Raw genomic sequence first — 25,894 nt, 5'->3', positions numbered from 1 at the left:
AGTACCTTCAGTACAGTTCCATGAGTCTTACCGATTAGGTCTTGTGAGTGAAGCACCTACTCCTGAGTCCCTCCTTTCCCTGAACCTTGTTGATTCTGTCTCAGCAAGTGACACTCTGTCTCTGTCCCCATAACTAGGTGTGGTCTGGCTTTCTGTGAGAGAATTTCCCTCAAAGTCCAATGTGATCTGACTAGAGGACTGGAGGCCTACTGGATCTTCCCTCCCGCCATCCACCTGCGCTTGCCCTTCTCCAACAGGCAACACATTCTTAGACCAGTGGTCCACTATCTGCTGTAGACCATTGACATGCAGCAAGATATCATCTAGGTGAGGGAACAGGTCCTCTTTCTCCAGGTCTATCAGGTCTCCAGTGCTGGCATACAGATGCGAGCCAGGAACATTGTCGTACACACTGATGCGACTGCCTCTGGAGCAGCACTGGGTAACAGGCCTGGATTCCTTCCTGCATGAAATCCGTGAGGAGACCAGGTCCATGCTGCCTGTGTGCCAGTTGATAGAGGCCCCATTTGTTGGGGACAGGCTCTCTATGGACAGTGCTTTGGGGAAGGTTCCTGGCTTGTGGTCTTTGGGAATGTGGACCACCAGGTCTTCATAGGAGCAGAATTCATTCCTGCGGTTTTGTTCTGCAACTTTATTCACTTGGGTGCCTGAGAAGATGTCTACATCCTCCAAATACATGCCGCTGCGTTTGTAGTCTGCCCGGTGAGCTTTACGCTCTTTCAGGCTGGGTGTGCTGACAGCGCTGCCACTAGAATGGCTGCTACCCTCACTACTGGACTGGGACGGCAGAACTTTGTTGGACGGTGTTTCTGGAGCCCCAACATCTCCATTTATGATCTCAACGCACCGCAGGGTCTTCAGTGCCTGGGCCTCCTGCTGCAGCACTGGAGAACTGATGACCAACGTTTTATGAACCCTTCCCAGAGTTCCTCGGGAGCGCAGTGTCTCCATGCGCTTCAGGAAGTCTTTGGCACGGATGCGGCTAGCCTTGCCATGCTTATCCGGTAGTGAACCGTAGTGAGCAATTTCTTTGGGCTGAGGCATTGTGAGAGAAGTACAGTCTGGCGTTGCTGCAGAATCCGAGCAGGTGCGGTTAGAGCAGTCAGAGTCCTCTGTGCTGAGGCCCCTTAGACCGCTGCCTCCACTGCTCTCACTATGTAAAGAAGAGACCTCTGGCTCGCTGAGATCCGTCAGAACACTCTCGCTGCTGGTAGTGATTCTCAGAGGCACGTTGTCCCTGGAGGGCTGACCCTCACTGTGGTTTCCCAGCAGACACTCAATGTCCTGTAACCTGGACCAACGCCTGCTACTCCACTCAAAGGTCCATTTGTCACTGATAGCAAACAAGTCTTCTTCATCGGAGTCTTCACTCTAGGGAAAGACAGATTGCTACAGTAATTAAAAGATTTAATTTTTTTTTTTTTTTAATCTTCTATAGTAGTAATGGATGTTTCTTTTAAGGTCTCTCAAAAATGATCTTATAACTACACAATTAAATAATAATAAGTACTTAATGCACACTATGGAAATACATTAATACATATTACAATATAATAATAATTGCATTTTTTTCAAACTTTGCTTCATCCACAAAATATATTTTTGCACATTTTTCCTCTTTATGTGCCATATAACATCACACATATCATCTACATCACAAATAGCAGTTAGGAATAGGAAATGCTGGAAATAGATGGAGGATATGTCTGCTCAGACTTAATAACATCATAAAATCACCCCCACAGTGTTATAACACCAGACAAATGATTCCTTTGACTTGCAGACTTTTACATAAATAAATTACATCAAGACAGGAAAAATCATAAATATAAACCAGCAGGCTACATTGCAAAGTGGGGACAGATAAAAAGCAATTACACTCAATAGGCATGACTACAATGGCATAATCTCAAATATCATAGAATCTAGGTTAAAGGGATGAAGCTAGATCATATTTGTACTGGTGCGGAAAGTATATACATAACTTAAGACAATCTTTGTAAGAAAATACCTTTTCTTACAGAGGCATTGACGTTTGTCTTCTATTATTTTATTTTTTTATTTTTTTTTACAAATTACTAATGACAATTGTCAAAGAATGAAGCTTAAAGCGTAAAGACCAAAACAAACCCTAAGAGGTACAGTATTATATTTCAAAATAGCCTACTTAAGCCTAGCCTCCTGGCTAAAAAAAAGGTTTTACCAACCGAATCATTAGTGTTTTAAAATTATATATACTTTGGTGAGTATGTTTTCCAAAATGTATATAGCATAGTGTTGCACTTCATAGTGTTGAACTTTTCATTGAATAATCCACTCAAAGACTGCAGAAGCATAATTTTGATGATATAGCTTGTAATCTAGTGTCAGCACTTACTTTCTTCTTCGGAAGGGTGACATCAAGTTTCATAGAGGCACACTTGTTCAAGGTGTTGAGTCGCCTGAAAGAAAAACCGCCCAAGGATGAAAACTGTTATAAACAAACAACACCAGAATAGTTTTAATCCAATTCTGTATGCTATTTAATTGTTAAACTGGATCTGCTGGTCTGGGTTTTTGTCTGTGTCACAATATCCTAAACCTAATGAACACCAGAAATTGTTGGTTGCTCTGTTTGCTTTCTCTCAGCACTGGATCTAAGTGATTGTGGCTTCACCTGTGTTGTGCAGTAGTTTGAAGAAAGGTGAATTTAAGGCAAACTAATGGATTAACCACATTTCTGTTCACAGCCTATAGACATGCAAATCTTAATCTACAGATGTGCCAGACTTACACAAACATGGTGTTTGTAATAGCACTTTGCTTGGCCCAATAACAACATGAAAGCTTTGCTTCCGAAATACTAATGCAAATGTCCTGAACTCAGTTTTCCAAAAATCTCTCAGAGAAGCAATAAAACGTTTTCAATATTTGTAATCAACCATATAGTCATGTGCTTAGTGATTAGAGGTTTTGTGGGTGTGCAAACTGTGATATATAAAGCACATAAAAACAGCACTAAAAACTGTACATGAACCAACAATAGCACGAGGGAAAAGATGACGGCATGACAAAATACACTCCAGCTGTGTCTTGGTTTTACACAAAAGAAAGTCATTTGTGGTATGATAATCACAGGCTTTAACAGCTCCTGATATCGCTAACAGACTTTGTTATTGTTTTTTTATTTTAATTTTTTATTAGTATTTTTCTGTGACAGTAAATGTCCTCAGATGGTGGCTGTAACTATCCCCCAATGCTATAGATGATAGGGGTTAGCCCAAGACAAGGTTCTCATGATTGCTACTGTAGATAGTGGGACCCAACTGAAGAGAGGATTTCTAAGCTGGGGACCCTTTATTCCACAGGCCTAAAGAGCTTTGAATGTGGTTACTAAAAAAGGAGGCTGCTTAGCCAGGGATAAGGGAGAGCACTCACATACATGAAATATCTATCAGTTTCAGTTCTATCAAAGACACCCACAGTATGTAGGGTGGTATTTATTTTTGCATACTAGACTGTAATGGCGCAACTGACAACAAAGCTATCCTTATGTTACCATAGCGATGCTGGGAAGTCATGGGCAAAATCACATTGGAGGTGGAACTGTTTCCAATTGTCTTCTATTTATCCCGTGGCTAGTTTGGAATTTAGATTAGTTGCTTTAGGGTTGTTTAGAGTCACAGTATATTGAGCAGTGCGAGGCAACCCTCACGCTCCTCCTGCTTCCCTCTCGGGATGGTAACTATGGTTACTGTGGTAACTGAAGTGCTGTTTTCACCTCGGCTTGAAAAAGTACACGAGCAGTCTTGCCCTACAAGGGACTGATGTGGAGCCACCAGTTGAACTTTGTATTCTTAATACTGTCTGACATCTACAAATTGGGAAAAGACACATCCAATATTTCTCATGCATTTTTGGCAGAGAGAAGCTCAAAATCTTGAAGAGAAAAAGATCCCGAGCATTGTCCTTACAATCACATAGTTTCACTTCCTTGGGGCAAGGAGTTATTTGTGGCAGTGATATAGTTGAGTCATTCATCTGGTTACCTGCACAGGGGTTCCACGAGATCTTTGTCCAGAAAGTCATGATCTCTTTTCACAGGAGTAATGTCAATGGGGAACTGGGAATCTGAAGAAAAAATGCACAAGGCTGTGTTGAAATTACATTCGATATTTCAGTAGGTCTTCTAAATAGATAAGTGGAAAGAAAGATCTGGAAACCACATTCTTTCCACAAGTAAACTGAAGTCTGGGAGACCATCAAACTTGTTTTGTATGTGATGCTAATAAGAAGAGACAGAATTTGCCTGAATAACAGCGCCTGGGCTTGTGCAGTTATTACGTCTTGCTCTGGGTATGGGCCTCCTCTTACATAACTTAAGAGACTGAATCCAGACCCTCTGAATCTAACATTCCATTGCATTCATGTGAAGTTGTTAACTTTTTTATGAAAAGCAGAAGCAGCACTAAACGCTAAAACCTCAACAAGGCCCAGCCTGTTCCTTAAGGGGACAGACATTTAGATATACTGTAGGCTTTAAAAAATGATAACATCCTAATAACACGTCATTATCGATGTCGCTGCTCATACATGAACCCCCGCGAATTAAACTTATGTTAGCTGCTTTGCACTCCCGTTATTACTGCACATTGCTTGACCTCCATTGCAACTATCTACAAACTGACAGCAAACACATATATTGCACCAAAGCACTTCAAAAGTCTGGCCTTGACACAAAGATCTGAGGGAGTAAAGCTACTTTAAGCTCTGATCAAACCCATTTCTTCCTATTACTTCAGTCTAAGCACTGAAGACATGTTTATGTAGTAACCGTAGCTTGGAAAAGATTAGACTTAAAAGCAGCTGATGTTCCGCTTGTTTTGTGGTTTCGGGGGATCCAACAGGATCACTATGCAGCCCGTGAATACATGGTTTTGTGTACAGCATTGGAGACTGGGTTGACAAACCAGATGACACTGCATACCATTATTCATCTCATCTCATCACTTATCAAGCCCACATTTAAGCAATAACAGTGTTTCATTCACAAGATATATAAAAAGCACCATTTTTGGTTCATTACAGAGCCATTTTATTGGTGGCCTACTTCATTAATCTCTATCTTTTAACCCAATAATATTTCCCCCCTTTTTGATGAATGTGTGTGGGAGTTTACTGAGTGCTTTTATTACCTTCAAAGAGCTGAGCATACTGGGGAAATCCTGCTGCCCGCAGCCAGTCACACGCCTCTTTCGCTTCAATTTCTGAAACACAAGAAATTGTGTGTTTTAAAACAGGGATAAAAAGCAAAACTCGCCACATTAAGTGATTTTTATTTTGACAAAACCACTGGCGCATCAAACCAAGCAGCAAAAAACCCTCTGCATCTGGTATCCTACAAACACAACAGACTTGGGAATGGACAGATTCTCAAACTGAAACCCCTTTCTGATTATTCTGAGATAGCATGGATGTGATGATTACCCTGCCGGTCAGTCTGTCTGGGTAGAGGTATCCCAGCTCACTCACATGAAACAGCATGGGACCTTATATAACCATCTTTTTTCTTTTTACTTTTATCAAACTGAAGACTTTAAAGAAAGTAAAATGGGTGAAAAGGCAGCACCACCATACTCTGTATAAAGAAGATGTCCAACTCGCCCCCTTGAGAAGCCAAAAAAAAGTGGATTCAATTTTGATCAATCATTAACAATAGAGGCGGCTGAAATAAACAAGATTCAGGTTAGCAATATAGCCTCGCTAGCATCAGATCACTTTTGTTGTTGTTATGTCACCCAATGAATTATATTCATGCAACTCTCTGCTCAACATCCATGACCCCTCTGAAGTGGCCCGCACCCCAGTTTGAGAACCACTGGCATAGAGAATGATACTATCTTGTATAAACCACATCTTTAAAAAGACACGTAAATAATGAAATAACACATTTGAAGAGAACAACATTAAAAGAATGATACAGACTATGGAACAGATTAAAATTATATTTACAAGAGCTCTCTGTGACTCTTTTATAGAGCCCAAGCAAGATTCATTTTCTGATAGTCGTCAGAGAATCACACGCTGGTCCTGCTGACCTACTGAGCTAGCCGTCTGCAGGCTTCAGAGCCCCTGATGACAAGGAGAGGAAACAGACTGTTGGCACCTTTCCATTAATGCTAATAGAGTTGGGTGCCATTTACCGCCTCAGTGAGACATACTGTCTGCCACACCAGTGCTACATTACACAGTCTGCTTTTATGTTTAATTAATAACTGAATAAAATCACCAGAATAAGGAAGAGGCAAGTAAACATTATATTTCACCAATAAGTCTCATACCAGTAATGTCAAATTTACTCTTTCAATATATCTGGAGACAGTTTTCCTTTACTGTATTGTAACAAAAGCAGAGCTGAAAGGATTTGTCAATTAATCCATTATATGATTGACAGGAAACTATCAGAAACGATTTTCATAACTAATAAATTGTTTAGGCTTAAACAGAACAATCATGTGAGCAGGATATTCTGCAGCAAAATACATAGGTAATTATTTCTATCATCTACCATTCACTACCAAAGTAAGTCACTCAACAGCTACATTACTGAGAAATAGAAACCACAATGGTAAATGGGAATTATCATTTCACATAAAAATGATAACTCACAGACTTTAAATCTAACATGAAAATATTCTTACCAATTCCAGTGCCTCAGCAAAAGCCAACAGCTAATACATTTTCCAACGTCTCTTTTTCCTCATACACACAACTGTGGTTTAGCCAGCTTCCCACAATGTAAAGAGCATAAACACATCATCCAAAAGGGGTTACACATAAGCTGCACCCACTGGTAACAAACAACTCTCCCATCACACATCTAACGTCTCAGTTCCACTCTCGGTCTGTGCCTGTCACACTACAGCTGAAACATGAACCGCGGTCATTCATCACACAATACTGTGTAATTACAGCGACTGTAACCTTGCAATGAAGATACTGCTATCCCATGTTTTTCAAAACTGTTGATACAGGACTCACATCGGCTGCTTCACGTCTGTGTCACTGGAAAATCAATGAAAAGTGACTTTGGTCTTCAGAATGACCAACAACTGTATAAATATTAACAGTTCCCTGTGTCCTTGGATGACAAAAGTCTACTGTTTAGCCCCTTAACCAGCAGTTAGGTCATGTGTATACTGCCAGAAGCCTCTCTGCTGTGTTCCCACCTGTATCACCACAAGCTACAGGTTTTCTGTTCAGCTAGGCTTCCCTCCCAGGCGGATAATTTCAGGCCTGTATTATTCAACTGCAGCACGTAGAGAGAGCACTGCCAGGTCATCTTATGTCCCACAGCCGCAGGTTGGACCACTGGGAGCAAGTAACATGAGCTGGGAATTCCTCTCTGTTTGGCATTCTGTAACACGATACCGAGACATTCTGTCCTCTCATCCTCTCTCTAAGGAAATCTCTTGTGTATAAAAGGCTGGGCGGGCACCATGCCAATGAATGAGAACTTGTGTTTGCGCTCCAAAACCTGCAGCTTTAAAATTGTGTATAAAATTACAGTTTCACAAAAAGATGAAACCCAGTTTGGCTGTGACACAATGGCCCAGAATGTTAAAAGCTGTGTATGACTAAAGTATCTATGGAAAGGGTGACTCCTGCCTTTACAGTGAACGTTATGCAACGTTCACTATCAAGAACATTGGTTATGCAATTCATTGCTGACATATGACATGTTATGGGACAGTGCTTGGGCTGAGTAGACACAAGCGCTGCCAAAATTCTGACAGTTTTAAAGGCTTGTTCACATTCCACTCTTTCAGAAAATATTTACAGCCAACTACATGAGTGAAAACATTAGATGTTATGATATGCTTTTCTTTTGTCCTGCGCTGCATCTGTCTGACAGCAAACCTTTTTGACTAATAGTACTCCTCTTTCTTTCATACTATTTTGGAAAACAAAAAATAGCAGATTCATTCGTTCAGGCTTATTGCAAATAAAAGCACACCATTATCATCATTGAAGCTTTAATATGTCTATACTCTCCAAAATCCTTTATTCAACCAACACCATAGTTTATTTCTGCTAACAAATTATTGTGTACTTACGGGATATTTTCATCATACAGCCAGAGTGGTTCATATATCCGTCAAGACTTAAGAGTGTCTCTTAAGATGTCAAGAGCATCTTTATTCCCACGCTGAGCCACATTCCTGCTCTCTCTGAACACAGCTTGCAGTTTGAACTGAGATCCACAGTTCCCTGTTTCCCCTTTCTCTTTCCATCTACCCCCAACCACCATGTGCCTGTCCCAACACTAAATCTCTCCTTCAACCCACCCCTTTCTGTGGCAGGCTCCATAACGTTCACCCCCTCTCCCTCCGCCCTCAGCTTCTTCTGCCCGACCCTCCTACCCGGCTCTGCCCACGACAACTCTTTTATTCCCCACTCAGCACATTTTTGGCAAAGATCTAAGCTGCAGCCACACAGTGAACATTGCCGCTGAATTTTGGGACTCTTCTTAAAGTTCAAGACATGGTTTTTAAATGTGAAGAATTTACCATTTGCTGTAATTCTTTGTTTTCAGTCATTTTGGCCGGATTACATGATGTCAGCTTTTAGAATCTTTCAAAAATTTCATCCAAGAAGTGTTAACGCTGTGGGAAATGTTTTATTTAAACAAACAAAAGGGAAGCGTGGTTTTGCAGAGTCCAGATGTTGTTCCAGAAGGTCAACGAAATGGAAAAAACGTAGGCAGCTGAACAGGGGGAAAACCATGACATAAACTGTCAGCAATCAGCAGCAGTGAATCATGCTGAGGCACTCAGCTTACAAGACTCTGCGCTAACATCATCAGAGTGATATATTCATCTGTTTCACCTCCGTCTCAGCCTCTTTGTCTGAGGCAAAATCAATGAATGGGAGGGATTGTGGGATCTGTATGATCTGAGACAGTGACACTCTTACTGTGTCATTTGACTGAAAACATAGAATATGAGAGTACAAGAGTATCTGAAAAGATTTCCTTAAATATAATGAATAAAACAAACATAATGACTACTATGTGAATTATATTTATATATATATATATATATATATATATATATATATATATATATATATATATATATATATATATATATATATAATATCTGTGTGTGTGTATATATATACATATATATATATATGTATATATATACACACACAAACAGATTTTTAAGTGATTTATTTCTTATCTAAAAAAGACATTTTTTGGGCAACAATTTTCACCATCGATCTAAGCTTACAATGTAAATTATTAAGACAGAAGAAGGTAAAATATAACAAAATACACACACACAATTTCTGTTTGTTTTTTTAAAGCATATATGTAGACAAACTCTAATAAATAAAGAGGATATAGTGAGCGGGTTTGCCAAGTGGATACATTATGGTGAGCTGGTAATCTTAATATCCCTACAATGTCTGCTTCCCTTATTTGGCAGTGCTGTACGTACAGTATTGACTGAAGTCCATCTGTTTAAGAAGAGATCCATTTTCCAAACCTGCTGTCATGTTTCCCAGTTGTATCCAATTTATCATTATATTATGAAAGCTAAGATTACATATAATTAATATAAATATATGATGTGCAAGGAAAATCTATTAGTTTAAATGTGTGGATAAAATGACACGCACATTCAAATACTGGGGCTTGCCATTGCACCCTGATTACGTAAGGACATCACATCTATTCATAATTTCCTACAGCTCAAGTAGAATTCCATATTTAGCCCGCTTCTACTGTGCCTGTTGCTTCATGACATTTTTGCAGTTTCCTCTTGTAAAACACAACTCTTCTGACCTACTGGGGCCACGACTGTGTACAAAGCACAGATGCAGTCCACTTTAGTCACCTTAACAAACCATTTAACAATGAATGCACTCAGAGCTTTAAAAGCACTCTAAAACAAACCACTTGAATTTATAAGTACTAACTGTGCACGGTTACAAATGTGTCTATCCATTCCTCCCCCACACTGCACTTCTGCAGAGACATCTGAATGAATCAGCCAGACAAGCCAGCCAAATATATCAGTCAAAAAACACACAGACTGTAACTGAGCACTGAGATTGTCTGTATCAAAAACACCTGGAGAAAGACAGAGTGAGCCAGTAATATGGGTGAAAAAAAAAGATTCCACTAATGGGCTGGCTGGCGGAGAGGTGTCGTCACGCTGGGAGGCATGGAGGAGAGGCCTCTCCTTCCCCTTTATGATGCTAATTGCATACAGACACCCACTCACAGTGAGCAGTCAGCCTTACTGTAAAAGTAAGACTAGACAGAGATCCAGGGGAAACACACTGCCCCCCCTTCCAGTCTGCCCAAAAACCACAACATCTGATGTCTCATGCCCAAAATAGCCTAACATTTCCCTCTGTCTGACTTTTTCTAATTGTGCATAGGGGAGCAAACTGGAAGCACAAATAATAACAAATGATAGCATACAGATGGACACGATGGCCAAGAAGCAAAATGATTGGTGATACAGGAGATCTGTTTTTGTCTGTACGAGTTCGGATCTTGCTGGAAATACACAAGGTGGATTAATACTGCATTGCCCCATGTAACTGACCTAATGTCGTGGGAATAAAGCCTTCCTCTTTCAAGAGCAGGTTTTAATTAACAAAGCTCTACATGCCCCTCAGTCTCCAACATCCTCAGCACAATATGCCACAATCATTAGCGTGACAGGAGGTGCCACTCACTAATGTCACAACATGTCTTCAGTTCACAGCACTCTCATCACCTATAAACCGGCAAGGTGTTGAGACAAAGGACAATAGCCAAATGTAGGAGATTATCTGTCTGCAAAGGTGAGTAACAACACAGTGCCTTTGAGGATGTGACTTTATTCTTGATGCAGTGATTGGCACATGTGCTGGCTGGCTCCCCAGGCTGAGTAATTATAGAGAGCCAGTGTTGAATCACCTACGGACTTCCAGCCCCCTCATTTGATCCTGTGGGGCACACAGGGGACCTGTTATCCTGCAGTCGACATGGGATGCAGGTTTAAAATGATCAGCTCTAGGCTGCGTTGCTAAGACAACAAAGCAAAATTCCCAAATACAAATTACCTGGGCCTGTTTTTGCCCTGTGGTCCACTGTGACCTATGGAGAGTTCCTTTCAGTGGACCACAGGTCTCCAGTAATGGATGGATATACAAAACAGACATCAATGCCTCCTGGAGGACGGGGAAATAGAGGACAAACACAGCGCCAGCCTAGGAAAAGCCTGTGCCAAGGTGGCATTAGCATTCTGAACCTGCGTAGGTCAGAGTTTCATAGACACCCACGATTCATTTAAGAGCCACTTTATACATTACAGATCAGCCTTTTGAAATAGAGCACATATCATCATCATTTGCTCTTCAATTCTTTTTCTTCTCTGTTAAAAGATGAATCGTAGATACATACTGTTTTGAGTATAAACAAGGAATCGTAGTATTTTTCTTTTAGGAATAATTAATAATCCACTGGTGAAAGACTGAGGTCCACCTTTCACTTCACAGCAGACACACACACTCACAGCAAGAGTTTATTGATTCTGAGAGTAAATAACATCACTATGTGAGCTAGGGAGCTGCTGTTGTTGACCATTGCCAAAGCCTGCTGGGTCAAAAGTCATCTGAGCTGTGTTTTTCTCTTGAGGTCCTGTATTGAATTTAAACAAGGGGGGCACAGCTGTGGTAACACTCTCCTTCACCCCAGAAGGACACCCAGAGAGAAGGTTCTTTTATCTTCAGGGGTAACAACCCATCAACTCACTCTCTCTCTCTCTTTCTCTGTCTGTCTCTCCTTTTATCTCTCTCTCTCTCAAGTCTGGAAACACCCGTCACAGCTTTCCCAGCATTACACGTTAGTAATGATAATACAATGCACACACAACCAACACGGTCAATCATTTTACCCATATTTTTGTTCAGTGTTGGAAATCAGTAGTCTCATAATAAAAGCCAAAGATGATTCATTTAATTCACACAGTCCTGCCTGAGAACACAAAACCAAGATGGATCACTGCTTGTTGGAGGGTTACATAGTTAAAACCATGCCGCATGATGTTTAATGTTTAAACTATGGAAAATCACTTCAAGCTTTTTACAAAAGCAGACGCTTGCCTGTGACAAAAACGGCAAACATTATCAGAGAGTCACTGTCTCATCTCACCACAAATAGCCTTTCAATGAAAGATTCACAAATTATACCAGACCCATACTGTAAAATGATAGCCCACTGGGTCTGGTGTGGAGTCACTAGCCAGAAGACAAATAATGGGCTACGATGTGTTGGCTATGTGGCCTCTGAACAAACCGTGGCTTCAAAGTTCAAACCGTTAGCTTTGCAGTGTATTTATCCTACTTGCTACAGTGTTTCACATTCACTCAGTTTTGAGAAAATGTTCTAACAACCACATGTTGATTCAACCAGGGTTGTTTAGCAAACAGCAAAATCCAGGGGAAGTGTTGAGTGTACTACAGCTTCACAGACAGGTCTTCTCCTTCTTCCCCTTCGATCACACTACAGGATACCTTGGCGCATGACTTCCACCAGATACTACCAGAGGAGTGTTCTTTTCTTGAAAAGGAACCTTTGACCCAAACCTCTAGAAAGGAGTAGACATATCAGCAATATCCAGATCCAAGTACCTCCACTTTACGGCCAGCAACTCGGAAGAGAACAGAAATCAATCAGTAGATAAAATACAAACTTCTGTGTCTTCCAAGGCACAATACACAAGCTAAACACTTCCAGACCCTGGACTACATCCATGTTCCCACGCATATTAAAGTGTTTTGACATCTTGGAGGCCTTTATGAAAGATTTGCTTTCTTTGGTGACAAAAACATTAACTTTGGCTTTTGGAGATTTCCTTTTTCATTTCATCCAGACATACCTCCCCAAAACCTGGACTATTTCTTCAACCCAGTGTTGGTCTTTGCACAGTAATCATTTTGCTAGTTGTTTAGCTGAAGTTATTTGCTCAACACAGTGCAGGATGAATAATTCAGGCTAGTCAGTGATAACACACATGAAGGGGCTAGGTATCTATGATGATATTCAACAGTTTTCTTCTCTCAGAAATAGTGATTTTGGCCAAATAGTCATTCTTATGTCCATGTTGTTTTTGGTACTTGTTCCTAAATGTTTTTTTATTAAACAGAGCTCCTCAAAATCAAACTTAGCATGACAAATCCTCCCAGGAAGCATTTAAACAGTAAGATAGCCTGATGTAATAGATTAGGAGCGGTATTATATCTGTGGGCATCTGTGCTGCTCTTGGGCAGAATGGGAAAGTTCAACCCTGGGTCTGCTTGACTTTCCCCCAGCTCTGTTTTCTGTCCACTAACATCCCCTTGAAGCTCTCCACTTCTCTCTTCCTCCTCCCTCCTTCTCTCTACTTTCCTTTCTTCCTTCCTCTCTGTCAGTAAGACTCTGATCTAAGCTTTTTCAGTTGTCTTTTTAATAATAATAATAATAATAATAATCTTTATTTGTAGAGCACTTTTCAAAAACAAGTTACAAAGTGCTTTAACAAGTGTAAAGACAATACCCGAGACAATAATACAAAAACAATACAAGATAAAAGCATGAAAACATTGAAAAGACTAAAATACATGTTTAAGATAAATATACATTAGTATAATATAAATTAGTAAAATAGAATAAAATAAAAGGGATAAAATAAAGTCAAATAAGATCGGGAAAGGCTCTCCTATAAAAGTATGTTTTAAGAAGGGACTTAAAAGAGTTCACTGACTCAGCTGACCTGATTTCCTCGGGCAGGCTGTTCCAGAGCCTCGGGGCCCTGACAGCAAACGCTCTGTCCCCTTTAGTTTTCAGTCAAGACTCTGGAACAGACAACAGACCTCTGCCTCGAGGATCTCAAGGTACGTGCTGGTGTGTATGGGACTAAAAGTTAAGAAATATAACAAGGCGAGAGGCCATGAAGAGCTTTAAAAGTAATAAATAGAATTTTAAAGTCAATTCTAAAACATACTGGGAGCCAGTGTAATGAAGCTAAAATAGGAGTAATGGGGTCATATTTCTTTGTTCTGGTTAAAAGCCTGGCAGCTGAGTTCTGGACAGTCTGGAGTCGATCAATAGATTTTTGGGTTAAACAGGTGAAAAGGCTGTTGCAATAATCCAGGCGTGATGAGATGATGGCGTGTAAAATGGTCTCGGTGTCCTTAAAAGTTAACATAGATCGAATTTTTGCTATATTTCTAAGTTGATAAAAACATGATTGAACAAGCTTTGTGGTGTGCTGCTCTAAATTTAAATTACTATCAAACCAAACACCAAGGTTCTTTGCCACAGGCTTAATGTGATTTACTAGGGAACCAGCAGATGGCAGTATTTGATTTGCCATCTGCTGGGATCCAATGACCAGGATTTCTATTTTGTCGGAGTTCAACTGGAGGAAATTATTTGACATCCATTTTTTAACTTCACAAAGGCAGTTGTTAAGTGAACTCAGCATTCCAGGGTCTGTGGATCTGACGGGCAAGTATATTTGTGTGTCATCAGCATAAATATGAAAAGAAATGCCATGTTTATGGATAATATGTCCAAGGGGAAGCAGATACAAGGAAAAAAAAATGGGTCCTAAGACCGAACCCCGAGGCACACCATATTAAACTGGACAGAACAAAGAGACATAGTTGTTTACAGACACGCAAAACTTCCTATTTGACAGGTAGGATGAAAACCATTCTAGGGCAGTACCAGAGATCCCCACCCAGTGTCTCAGTCTGTCTAACATGATGTTGTGATCAGTGGTGTCAAAAGCAGCGCTAAGGTCCAGGAGTACCAGGACTGAGCACATACCTTATCAGCAGACATTAAAAGGTCATTAGTGACTTTAAGCAGGGCAGTCTCAGTGCTGTGGTACTTCCTGAAACCAGACTGAAACTTTTCAAATAATTTGTTATTTTCCAGGACAGTGAGCAGCTGTTTGGACACAATTCTTTCTAGAATCTTTGCAATAAAAGGCAGTTTTGAAATTGGTCTAAAATTTTGATGGAGGGAGGGATCTAAACCAGGTTTCTTTAAAAGTGGGTTCACGCAAACCGTTTTAAAATAATCAGGGACACAACCAGTAGATAGGGAGCTGTTAAAAACAGAGATCAAATGGGGCCCAACAGAATCTATTACTTTCAGTAAAACATTTGTAGGTATTACATCAAGTGGGCTGGAGGACACTCTCATTTGTGATACTGTTTTGAAAAGCTCAGACAAGTCGATGGGATAAAACTGGTTAAAACTCTCTTGTTGCTGGTGAGGGACCTCTGAGTAAGAGGCCGTGGGGGTAATAGAGGCTCTGATTGACACCACCTTATTGATAAAATAAGATAAAAACAATCCACAGTCATCATTACTTCCAGCTGAGGCACAAGGAGGGGTTGGGTTTACCAGCTGATCCACAGTCTTAAACAGAAACCTGGGATTGTGTTTATGTGTAGTAATGAGTTCAGAAAAAAAATAAATAAATAAAAACAGTTGGCTCCTACAGTGTCTCCTGTGGTCATGCAGTTAACTGTATTTCTCTTTAGTCCTACCAACATAGAGAGTGTATCACAAGTTCTTGGATGTGTGTGTCCTGATTTGAAGTCCATACATGTCTTGTTTTATGTAAAGCATAGCAGGCTGCATGCCTTGCCATGTCATGCTGTTTCCCACTCATAATATATGGTTGTGTGACTGTAATTCTTCCTTCGCTTTGATAGCCTCTATAAACACTGTAATTTGGTTTTCCGAGAGTGCAGTATTACACAAATGGGGGATGACTATGAATGACTGACAAACACTCCTGAAATTTCTACTCAAACATGGAAAAATATTGACCGGAAAGTTATCAACATATGTTCTGTAAGTCAAGGCACCCACACAAGCAACCTTTTAAGTTTAGCAGATGCTAATGAGTAAAAACACTGTAAACTGACAAATGATGCCTCATTTGTGACCACAGCTCTGTAAAGTACAGGATACGGGTAAAAGAGGAAGAGAAAAACATCCAGAAGAAACTCCTCTGATGTCAAATCCTGCAGAGCTCCATTAGGTCCACCTCCCTCTCTTTTGGACTGGATCCCAGAGGGGACCACGTGGGGTTCCCTCCCTTTCTGAAATGGCCTCTGCGAGTCAGAGGGTAGAAAGGGGGCCAATGTCAGAACAAGGGCCCCTACCGTGAGAAATCCCTCTCAGGACCTCCGCAATAAAAGCATGGAGCCATCCGTAGGGACACTGGTTCTAATTAATGACATCAAAGTGAACGGCCACAAGACTGCCTTTGGAGCCTTGCAGCACTCATGCAACAAACTTGTGAGTCGCAGCAGAGATGATGATACTGTCAGCATGTGTTGCTGTGTATGATGAGGTGCGGCGTAGCTTATCAAGAATGCCAACTAGTGAAAGAGATGTGATTGTTCTGCTTTATCAGAGCGTTCACAGAGTCTCTCCCTCATGCACACAGCGCATTAATAGAAAATGTAGGGCCATTTGTCATGCGTAACCATCAATGACAGGCTGTGTTCAGACAGTCACTCCCTGGCTGAAAGGCCTATAAAGTGAAGAGACAGCGACTGAATGTCTGTGGTCCGGATGCATGCTGTCTTTGCGCCTCCATCAGTTTTTCCAGCCAATGACTGTACATTTCTACCACAGGAGGGTAGCCAAGTGCTGAACTCTGGCATTCTTTACATGCAGATGAGGGGAAAATGTACTATAAGAGTAATACACACTATACTATCACAAGACTGTAATGTGCTTTTAAGTAAAGCCTGAAATACCAGTTATATTATCAATACTTAACAGTAATCTATACTGTCTTTAGATATTTATTCAAAATTTACTTTCTTTAGATAAGCAGATGTGGACTTTTGTATGCTTTTGTAAAAGAAAAATATTATAAAATGTAAATGTTAACTTAAAATTTTAATATCTCTGCTATATGCTTCATTTATCCAAGACAAATTTGCTGTATCTTCTTATTTGGATCAAAACATATTGAGTGTACTATTTGCTGGATGTAAGTTAACAATGAAGGCTTTTTTTCCTGGTGAATTAGCATTTTCCAATCTGTGGAATGTAAAAGACCTGAGAACAGGAGAAGTTTTCCATCATGCCTCTGTTAATATGTGACTTTCTGTTCCTGTTACAGTGTGCAGCAAAGGCATTTCTAAAATCTCCTCTTAGTAAATGATTAGCCCTGCACATGTGGCAGCTGTCAGCAACCCTGACTGAGTAGGAATGACACTGGTTCATGCACAGGAGAGTGATTTACATGATATAAGCTCAGCATGCCACCTACAGGCAAAAAGTGAGAATCTACATAAGAGCTTTATGACTGTGACCTAGCAGAGGTTGGTTGGAATGAACCAGTTTGTTCCCAGCCTTTAGAAGATTCAGCAGTAGGGTGGGATATTACCAATGGCTACCATCTAACTGTTTGTACATTCAGGCTTCAGAAATAGTGGCTGGTGATTTGTGGTATGTACAGTAAGAACCACTCAGAGCAGTATCAGATATGTAGCTTATCTGCGATCTAGTAATTTATATATGGGGATGTATCTGACATAAAATGTTAAGCTTTCTTAAGTGTGTATTCATTGGTATTGTGGCATCTGGATTTAACTACATATGTTTATTTTGTTTGTCTGTCCAGCTGAGCAGGGTTGGGAGATATGAAAAAGTATCACAACAACAAAAACAAGGTCCTGCTATCTATCTATCTATCTTACAAAACAAGCAGACTCTAGGATTTCAGAAATATCTTTGATCAGTAATTGTACCCTGGAGAGGTCCGTAGTCTATCATAGAACACATTCACATAACCTTTCACACACACACGGCAATTATACAAAGAGAACATGAAATGTCCCAAACCCACACTAAATACTAAAACTATACAGTTTGTCTTACATACTAATTGTCATAATTATGTGTTACTTTTCCATTTTATATTAACAGGAAATTATACATCAGAATAAGAAACAATTTACTCATCCCTGCGGTAAACTGGTTAAAGTTAGAAATATAAGGACAACTACAATACAAAATAAGAAAAATATTAAGTATGTAGAGGCATGTGCATCATACTAAAATATATATAAAATATCAACACTATATATAGAAAACTGAAAATAAGAAAAGAAATATGTAAAAATATGTGACACTGAGCGTCAATCAAACAGATTTTGGACTGTCATTGCCAAATAAACTTCAAAAAGAGATAGCAAAATATATAGATATACTTATCCTTACTTTTGTTTTCACCGCTGGCTCACCACATGATGTATTCAATTTTCAATTCCTTTGTGGGTGAGAAGTCCATTGACAGCATCCTCAAAAAAAATTGAGTACTTAGTTGCTTGAGTAAAGTTTATTTTTTCATTTCGCTTTCCCAGTTTAAACCCTCCACATATACTCAAACTTGATTAGAATGTGTATGTAGTATATATTTGGGACACAGCAACGTTAGCCATAATGTAGCAATTATACCCTTATGTGTATTAAGTATTTAGTAAGCCAAACCATCACAGAATATAAGCACGAAACAAGAGTACAAAATATAGATTCAATTAGTTGAAGTGTGATGACAGTAATGCTACAGGTTGTTGACAGGCTAATCACATTGTCAAAATTGCCTCTCTCTCACTGACAGTATTATTTACTGCCCTCTGAATGTAGCAAACAACATCTGCATAACAATCACATCTACAACAGAGAGGTTCATGAATAAAAGATAAACGGGTTCTGTGTGTGTACTAAGTAAACATCTTCACTTATCATCAAACCACCATTTGAATGAAGTAGCAGTTATATTTGTTTCACACACAGATGATCTAACGTGCCACAAGTTGGAGCAGACCATTGATTAACAATTTAGTACTTTTGAGAGGGGAGTCTTGAGTGGGAGAGGACAACGTCTAAGTAGATTCCTCACCATGAAGAGCCTTTTTTTTTACCGTTACAACTACTCAAAAGACAGAACAACACTAAACCCTTTTCTAACAATTATCCATCTACTAGTCAGAGGAGGAACAGAGGAAGAAGGGTAGAGGGTGTCCTTTTAACAAACTGAAGTGTTCATGTCCTCAATATGCTAAGCATTCAAAATATATGTGTAAGTGTTACACACTATTATCCTGCTCAGAAACATTTTGCTTTTCCTTAAGTAGGTTTTCTCTGTTGATAAAGTGCATTTAAACATTACAGACAATTAAAACTTCATCAAACTTCTTCTCAAACCGTGATATAAAGCAGTGTATGAAAAGCATTGTCAGTATATGTTGTTAAATATAGTAAAAAAATAAATATGAAATTTAAAAAAATGAAATAAAAATGCAATACAGCATGTACATAATGTAGTACTAAGCAAACAGCAATGTAAGATGGCACATGTACAGTACAAACACTGATACATGCCTGCAAGTTAACCACAAGCCTCTCAGCCATGATAGCCAAAAAAAAAAGGCACGCTTTGTAACTCCAGGACACAGACAGATTCATGGTAAGCACACAGCTTTAACTGCAATAACTTGTGTCATTTGAAAAGAGATGCACAACATCCTCAACCATAGAAGAATGCACTAATGGCCTTTCCAGGGCAGAGATCGGAGCCCGCTGGGCTGCACCGAGGTCAATAAGCCATGAAAAAGGGCCATGGAGGGGTCACACTGGACAGAGCTTCTTGTGCGAAACACAAGAGCTCCTCAATGGGGAAAAACAGCCACAGTCAGTCAGCAAGCTTTTAGTTGTGTAGCATCCGGCCGCGCTGGGTTTCCTCTGAAGCCCCGATGTAGTTTTCAGGACTTTTTACGTGGCTAAACAGGAACACTTTAGCAGCCTTAAAATGGTCTGTGAACAGTCTCTGAATTGTCTGGATTTCACTTCAGTCCAGCTTGGCGCACAAGGAAAACAGCCAGCCATCATCTAATGCAATAAATATGTGATAGAAAACTATACAGTATATGGGCATATTACTATTAGATGATTCATTTTAATTCTGGTGTTTGTTGAAAGTCAAATGTCACGTATGAGACATACAATACATCTCAACATTTCCTGATAGTCCATAAATTTCAAATCCAGTAGCAAAACCTACATGGTAAAGATTTTCAAAGCGAAAATGAAAGCGCAAAAAATGCCCCCCACGACACCTGAATATTATAGATAAATATTATTTATAAGAGCCATATTCACAAGCATATACCATAAAGGTCAAACAATTTTGCATTGGAAAAATAAAAGCAGTTTTGCTATAAAATTGCCGGACAGTGACTTGTTAGAAAATGGCATGAATAGCACTTTGACTCACAAATGATGATCTGTGTTCAATAGTACATTAAATATGCGTAGATTACTGGTGTATTGGACACATACAGCAAGCTAAATGCAGGAGTACAAACAACAGATCAATACGAAATCCTGAGAATCTGCTCTCCAGATGGGCCGAGCAAGGAGCAATTGAGGCAGACGGGGCAGAGAGATGCAGAAACACAGTAGCCTTTCCAGAGTGATGAAGTATGGAATACTCCTCTAAATCTGAGGAATATTTTAAGGAAAGGAGACACATTCCTCCACAATGAAAACAGGCCCTCTCACACAACAATCCCACTGTGCAGCCCTCGAATGCCTGTTTCTTTCCATCTTACTTAACACAGCTGTGTATTTATATCCATATACTCTCCATGTGAATGAGATATACTGGTCAGAATTTTTGGACAATAGGAACATGTGGGTCTTTAGTGTGTCCTGGTCAGTAGCGAATCTGGTGGCTTTGAAATGCCATTAAATCGGAAACATGACTAAGACCCCACAAGCTTCCCTGGAATTTCGGGTGAAACAATACGTGAGTAACATCACCATGGCCCCCACTCACTTTCAACCTCCTATGTCAACAGGGGTGGCCAGCTGGAATGCAGGAGCCACTACAATACATGGGGAGCAATCCTGTGGCACTGAACACCCTGCAGTCAGTTCCTTAAAATAATACCTCACTGTTATGTCTTGCATTTCAAACAGGTATGCATCGCGCAAGGTGAGACATGAGGTATTAAAAGAAAATAAGATTCATATAATAATAAAATAAAGAAAAAGATCCACACTGCAACAAAATTGCCCAATTAAGGCATTTAGTGCAAGTTACATTAAAAAACTACAATTACCAACATTTGGCATAATCACAGTACTTAAGACAGCCAATGAAAACAGATGTAGAATGCAGCATGTGTAAGGAACATTAATCAAGTATGAATTCACTTTCTTATACAAACAGTTCGGTATTAAGTGGGATTAAGTCACTGGAAAGTTAACGTTTACTGTGGTTTACAGCTTTCATTTTTTTTGTTAGTTAATGTAGGTGGCCTACATTTCTAACATTTTAACACATCTACACACTGGCTAAATGCAGCACACCTCTGAATGTATAGCTTTTTTACAGATTATTTTTCTACCTTTGCAGCAATTGCTGTGATTTATTTATTTAATATTTAGCTAAATCATTTGCAAGGGCAAGAGGTCATATTGTCACTGTCATATTACTAACAAACTGACCCAGACTGTGAAATCAAAGCACATTGTATTGAAAAGTATTGCCACAGTTGACAATAAACATACGTGTAAAAGCTGTTAAAATTATTTTCAGTTTAGATTTTAAAAATCCCCAAACCTGCTCACAACATGTATGTATTTTCAGTCCTTGTCCCAGATGACCTAAATTGTTGGTTTGCTGTCAAACCAGACATCTGTAATCTGAAAGCACATGCCAGGTTACGTGACTGCACATGCCTGCAAACATCAGATCATTAAGATTTCTTCTCAAAAACAAGAGTACATACAGCTCCAGGACATCTTCACACATCAGTCCAACAGTAAACTCTCTGTATCCTTCACATCGTCATAATCAGAAAACATGCATCATGCGCTGCCTCAGTCCTCTGTGGTGATACAGGAAATCTGGCCCACACAAGAGGCTGCATTATCTGACTCATGCTCACGTTAGTGGGATTGAGAGGAGAACTATGCTGTGTGGTGCCATTTGATGGCTGAAGTTTCTTAAAATGCAGCCACCTTTTGATCCAGCGTTATGTTGCTCAAACCTGCAGGAGGGAGCAGGAGTGGTAGAGCTTTGTCCTCTCCATTGTAATGCTGCCCTGCCCCTCCCGGAATTGACCTTAAATCAGGTAAATGCAAGGGCAAGAGGTTACTGGGCTTGAAGAAAGATAAATGGGAGGCCAGGCTATGTTGTGGTAAAAAAAAAAAAAAAGCACCACTATTGCAATCCTGGGTACATACAGTAGTCCACAAATGAGCTGAGGGCTTGTGATACTGTCAGACCTGACATTTATTGATATCTCTTGTTTACACTGTGGGTTTACCTCTTGTTACATAACAGATCCTACAGCTTATTGCCTATAAGTGTTCATTATAGTCACTAATTATTTACCACAACTGCACCCATGACTACCTTTTGACTGAAGGTCAAGTTTGGCTTTATCTGCAGTAACACACACATACGCACAGAAACACTTTGTTACTACTATATTTGTCTTCCAAAGTTTATTTCTACTGAATTCCACCATTCTCTGGAAACAAGTGAACATGGAAAAAAGCCAGAGATATGAACATTTGACAAAGGTAATCAGCTCATCCCAAACAAACGCAACAATGTCCTTAATCACATGCCACCAGGTCATGCTGCATTCAGACTCTCTCTTTCAGACTCTTTTATTCACTACATGTTTATTCTACCAGCTCACTTAGCCATTAATCCTAGCATTCCTGGAAGTATGACAAACAAGTATTAATTTAAACAGACTACCTAACAGCTGGCTCTTCAGTCAAATCTAAAAAAAAGGGCTGATTTCCAATCAAAAGAACGACAGTGTAAACTGTCACTTCTATCCAAAGACCTCTCCTACCTCCAGCGATCTTCTTGAGTAGTTGCTGCCTGGCAATAATCCTGCCTAGTCTATACCCAGAGCGTCTGCGGTGATGGTCCATTCTCAGGTAGATATCCTGTGTCTCTGGGGTCATACTCCCAAGACACTCGCTGCCTGCGGACTCTGGGAGCTCGCGAAACATATCTAGAACGCTGTATCCCAAACAAGCCTCTGACCGCTGGCTGATACACAATCACCCACACACTCTCCTACCAACAGAAAACTTCACATCCAGGCGCAAAAAAGCCTGAAGTGAGCTGAGAAGGACAGCAGGGCAGAGGGGGAGGAGTTTCAACACTTCAGTCTATCTCTGCAGGGCATGTGACTACAGGGAAGCCAATGGCAAGGAAGCAGTGGGAGTACTGCCCACCTTGCTGAGCTGAATCCAATGTCTGTGTGAACGCTTGTCAACTTCCCCCTGCTCTGGAGGGAAATATAAATACCACTGGAATGCCTATGAACTGACTAAGGAGAGCAGGAGTGGAAGAAAGAGGGGTGTGGGAGGGCTTACAAAAATAGTGGTTTTGGACCTGCCCTGCACTAGAACAACTCTTCTGCTGTTGCTGGTCACACAGGTGCCAAGTTTACTGGGCGAGAGTGAGTCCTTGCCATTTTAGAGAAAATTACAGAGGAGAGAGAAAAAGTGGGAGAGTGTTTTCTTGGTTTGAGAATGCAAATTTTTGCTCCCCCACTCCCACCACATAACCTCTAGTTCCAGCCACAGGAAGGCCTCTCAGCAGGTCTCCTCCAAGTGTCAGTACCTCAGGGGGAAAAAACATTTTAGCTTGAATACATATGAGTTACCTAAATCCCCTTTACTCAACACAAAAAGAAAGACCAGGCTCCAGCATGTCATCTGTTCAGTTCTGACGTGACTAGAATGATAGCCTCTTCTTACGCTGTGTCCCTAGTCCCTACTACATACTAAAAATATCGAGCATTTACCATATACTAATGATCATGGTATATAGGCTTTGCAGTTTGCAGGAGAATGTTCTTTTCTATTTAATATAAACAGCAAAAGATGTAAACCAAACTGAATGAACTTGTAAAGAAAAAAGAAAAAAACATGGGTTGGAAGAATTAAAAGCTTTAAATTTATAATGTGTAATTATTACTATATACACATTGTTTTATACTGTTTTGCAGTTACGTAAAACAGTGTGCTTTTTCATGTTGTACTTCCAGTAAGTAATATAAAAGGTGTAAAGTCAAAAAAGATTTACAAAAACATGGAAACAAAATTTATTTGTATATATGAGTTAAAGTCATGGCAAAATGCTTGTGGACACACACAAAAAAGAATCAACTGCAACCATTGCCAATTCATGATCTTTCAGGAGCTGTTTTGCCACTATCCACAGATTATTTTAATTTTTTGCAGCTCTGAGCAGCTCCTCCATTAATATACGTGCATTGCATTGTGGGAAAAGTGTCCATCAACAACAATTTTGCCTTTTTTTGTGGGAACGCACACATATAAAACCTATTTAGATTTATATATATGGGATACAGCTTATGTCTTTACATTTAGTAGTTAAAACAAAAATGAGTACCCGTGCATAAAACAACTGCATGAGAAATAGTTGCAAAAACAATTTATACCATTTGGGACAATTTTTTTTAAATGAAAACTAAAACTCACACTTCTATGATGTAAAAATCCATGTGTATCAGCTGGTTTACAACATGGAACAACAATCTCCTCACACCTGAAATAAGTCCACATCCGCACAAGCCGACCCACCCAGCACCAATCAGGGCCCCTGCCACTCTCCTTGTGACCATCCTGGTCTCTGCATACAGGTTTGACTGTGTAATATTAGCATGGCGCCATACGTGTGAATACAGTACAAATGGGCAAGCGCCCAAGTCAAACACAGCCCCTGTCTGTTTCTCTCTCTGGCTGGCAAAATCCACCCTAGCTTAAGCTCACAAAGACCACAATTCAGTAGCACACTTCAGAGCCTGCTGCACGTTTTCATAAACTCCTCCTGGGATTAATGACCCCCTCCACACCCCAAGGTGGAGCTATTTAAATATGTGACTGCTTTTTTAAGGTACTACGTGGTGGTGTGACACTATTCAGATGACTTCATTGGGCGGTGGCAAATTTTTACTCACAAAAACACCTGTGTTCATACATACTGTAGAAGGATAACTTAAGGTGTCAGATGCTAAAAAATAAGTGGCAGCATGTTGGCAACAGTGTGATCGTCCTGAAACCATTTCTGTGTTTTCTTTCCTCCCCGTCTAGACGAAGAAACTCACGGAGTGGATCATACGTATCACATTACGGAATCAATTACCTACAGCTATGCAACATCGTAATGAATGAGATTAATGGTGTTTTTGTCTCTGTCAGTACAAACCACAGCGGGGATTGTGAAAGAGCTGTGAGATCTCCAGTGTTCTCTTTGAATGACCCTGTGTTTAACTTTGTTCTGCATGCCATGAAAAAAATGGCTGTGTTGTGTCCTTAGTGGGAGTGTTGTGTGTCAGGTGCAGTGACTCCAGCTCTTATCAAACTTGTTACAACACGCCTCTGTCTGGGCTTCAGAGCTCAACTACTATACAGCATGGCAACAGGAATCCAGACTCACATTACAAACACACATACCAAGGCGCTGTAAGATGCCCGCCACTTTGACAGAGTGGATTTATTGTTCATCACAATAAAGCCAGTAAACATAATTGGGCGATGACAAATGAAGCCATGTTGCATGTCCAGCCTTTATTCATTCTCACCATCACTTAGTCAGGTGTGATTACAAAAGGGAAACTTATATTCTGAATCAGGAAGTTGAAGTTTGGGGCCCACAGATGATGAGTATGGAGGTGGGTTTAGACACTGCTCTGATGTGATTTGACTCAGCATACAAACATGTAATCTACACTGGGC

General features: G+C 40.1%; 1 protein-coding gene across 6 annotated transcripts in view; it reads right to left on the bottom strand.

Moving 5' to 3' along the window:
* The window catches only part of stard13b (StAR-related lipid transfer (START) domain containing 13b), a 59,769-nt gene that overhangs the window by 4,223 nt on the left and 29,652 nt on the right, over positions 1-25,894 (bottom strand). For 2 of the 6 annotated variants that reach the window (XM_038692904.1, XM_038692902.1), the window contains 4 exons: positions 5,196-5,267; positions 4,050-4,131; positions 2,399-2,462; positions 32-1,392 (listed from right to left, as the gene is read on the bottom strand). In XM_038692904.1, coding sequence (XP_038548832.1) covers positions 32-1,392; positions 2,399-2,462; positions 4,050-4,131; positions 5,196-5,267 — 1,579 coding nt within the window. The other 4 variants (XM_038692900.1, XM_038692903.1, XM_038692906.1 and 1 more) reach the window with 4 other exon arrangements.

This window comes from Micropterus salmoides, unplaced genomic scaffold (assembly GCF_014851395.1).
Source record: "Micropterus salmoides isolate LMB-PRFRI ecotype aquatic unplaced genomic scaffold, ASM1485139v1 Ms_hic_scaffold_3, whole genome shotgun sequence".
NCBI lineage: Eukaryota > Metazoa > Chordata > Actinopteri > Centrarchiformes > Centrarchidae > Micropterus > Micropterus salmoides.
This window is presented reverse-complemented; position numbering and strand designations above follow the sequence as displayed.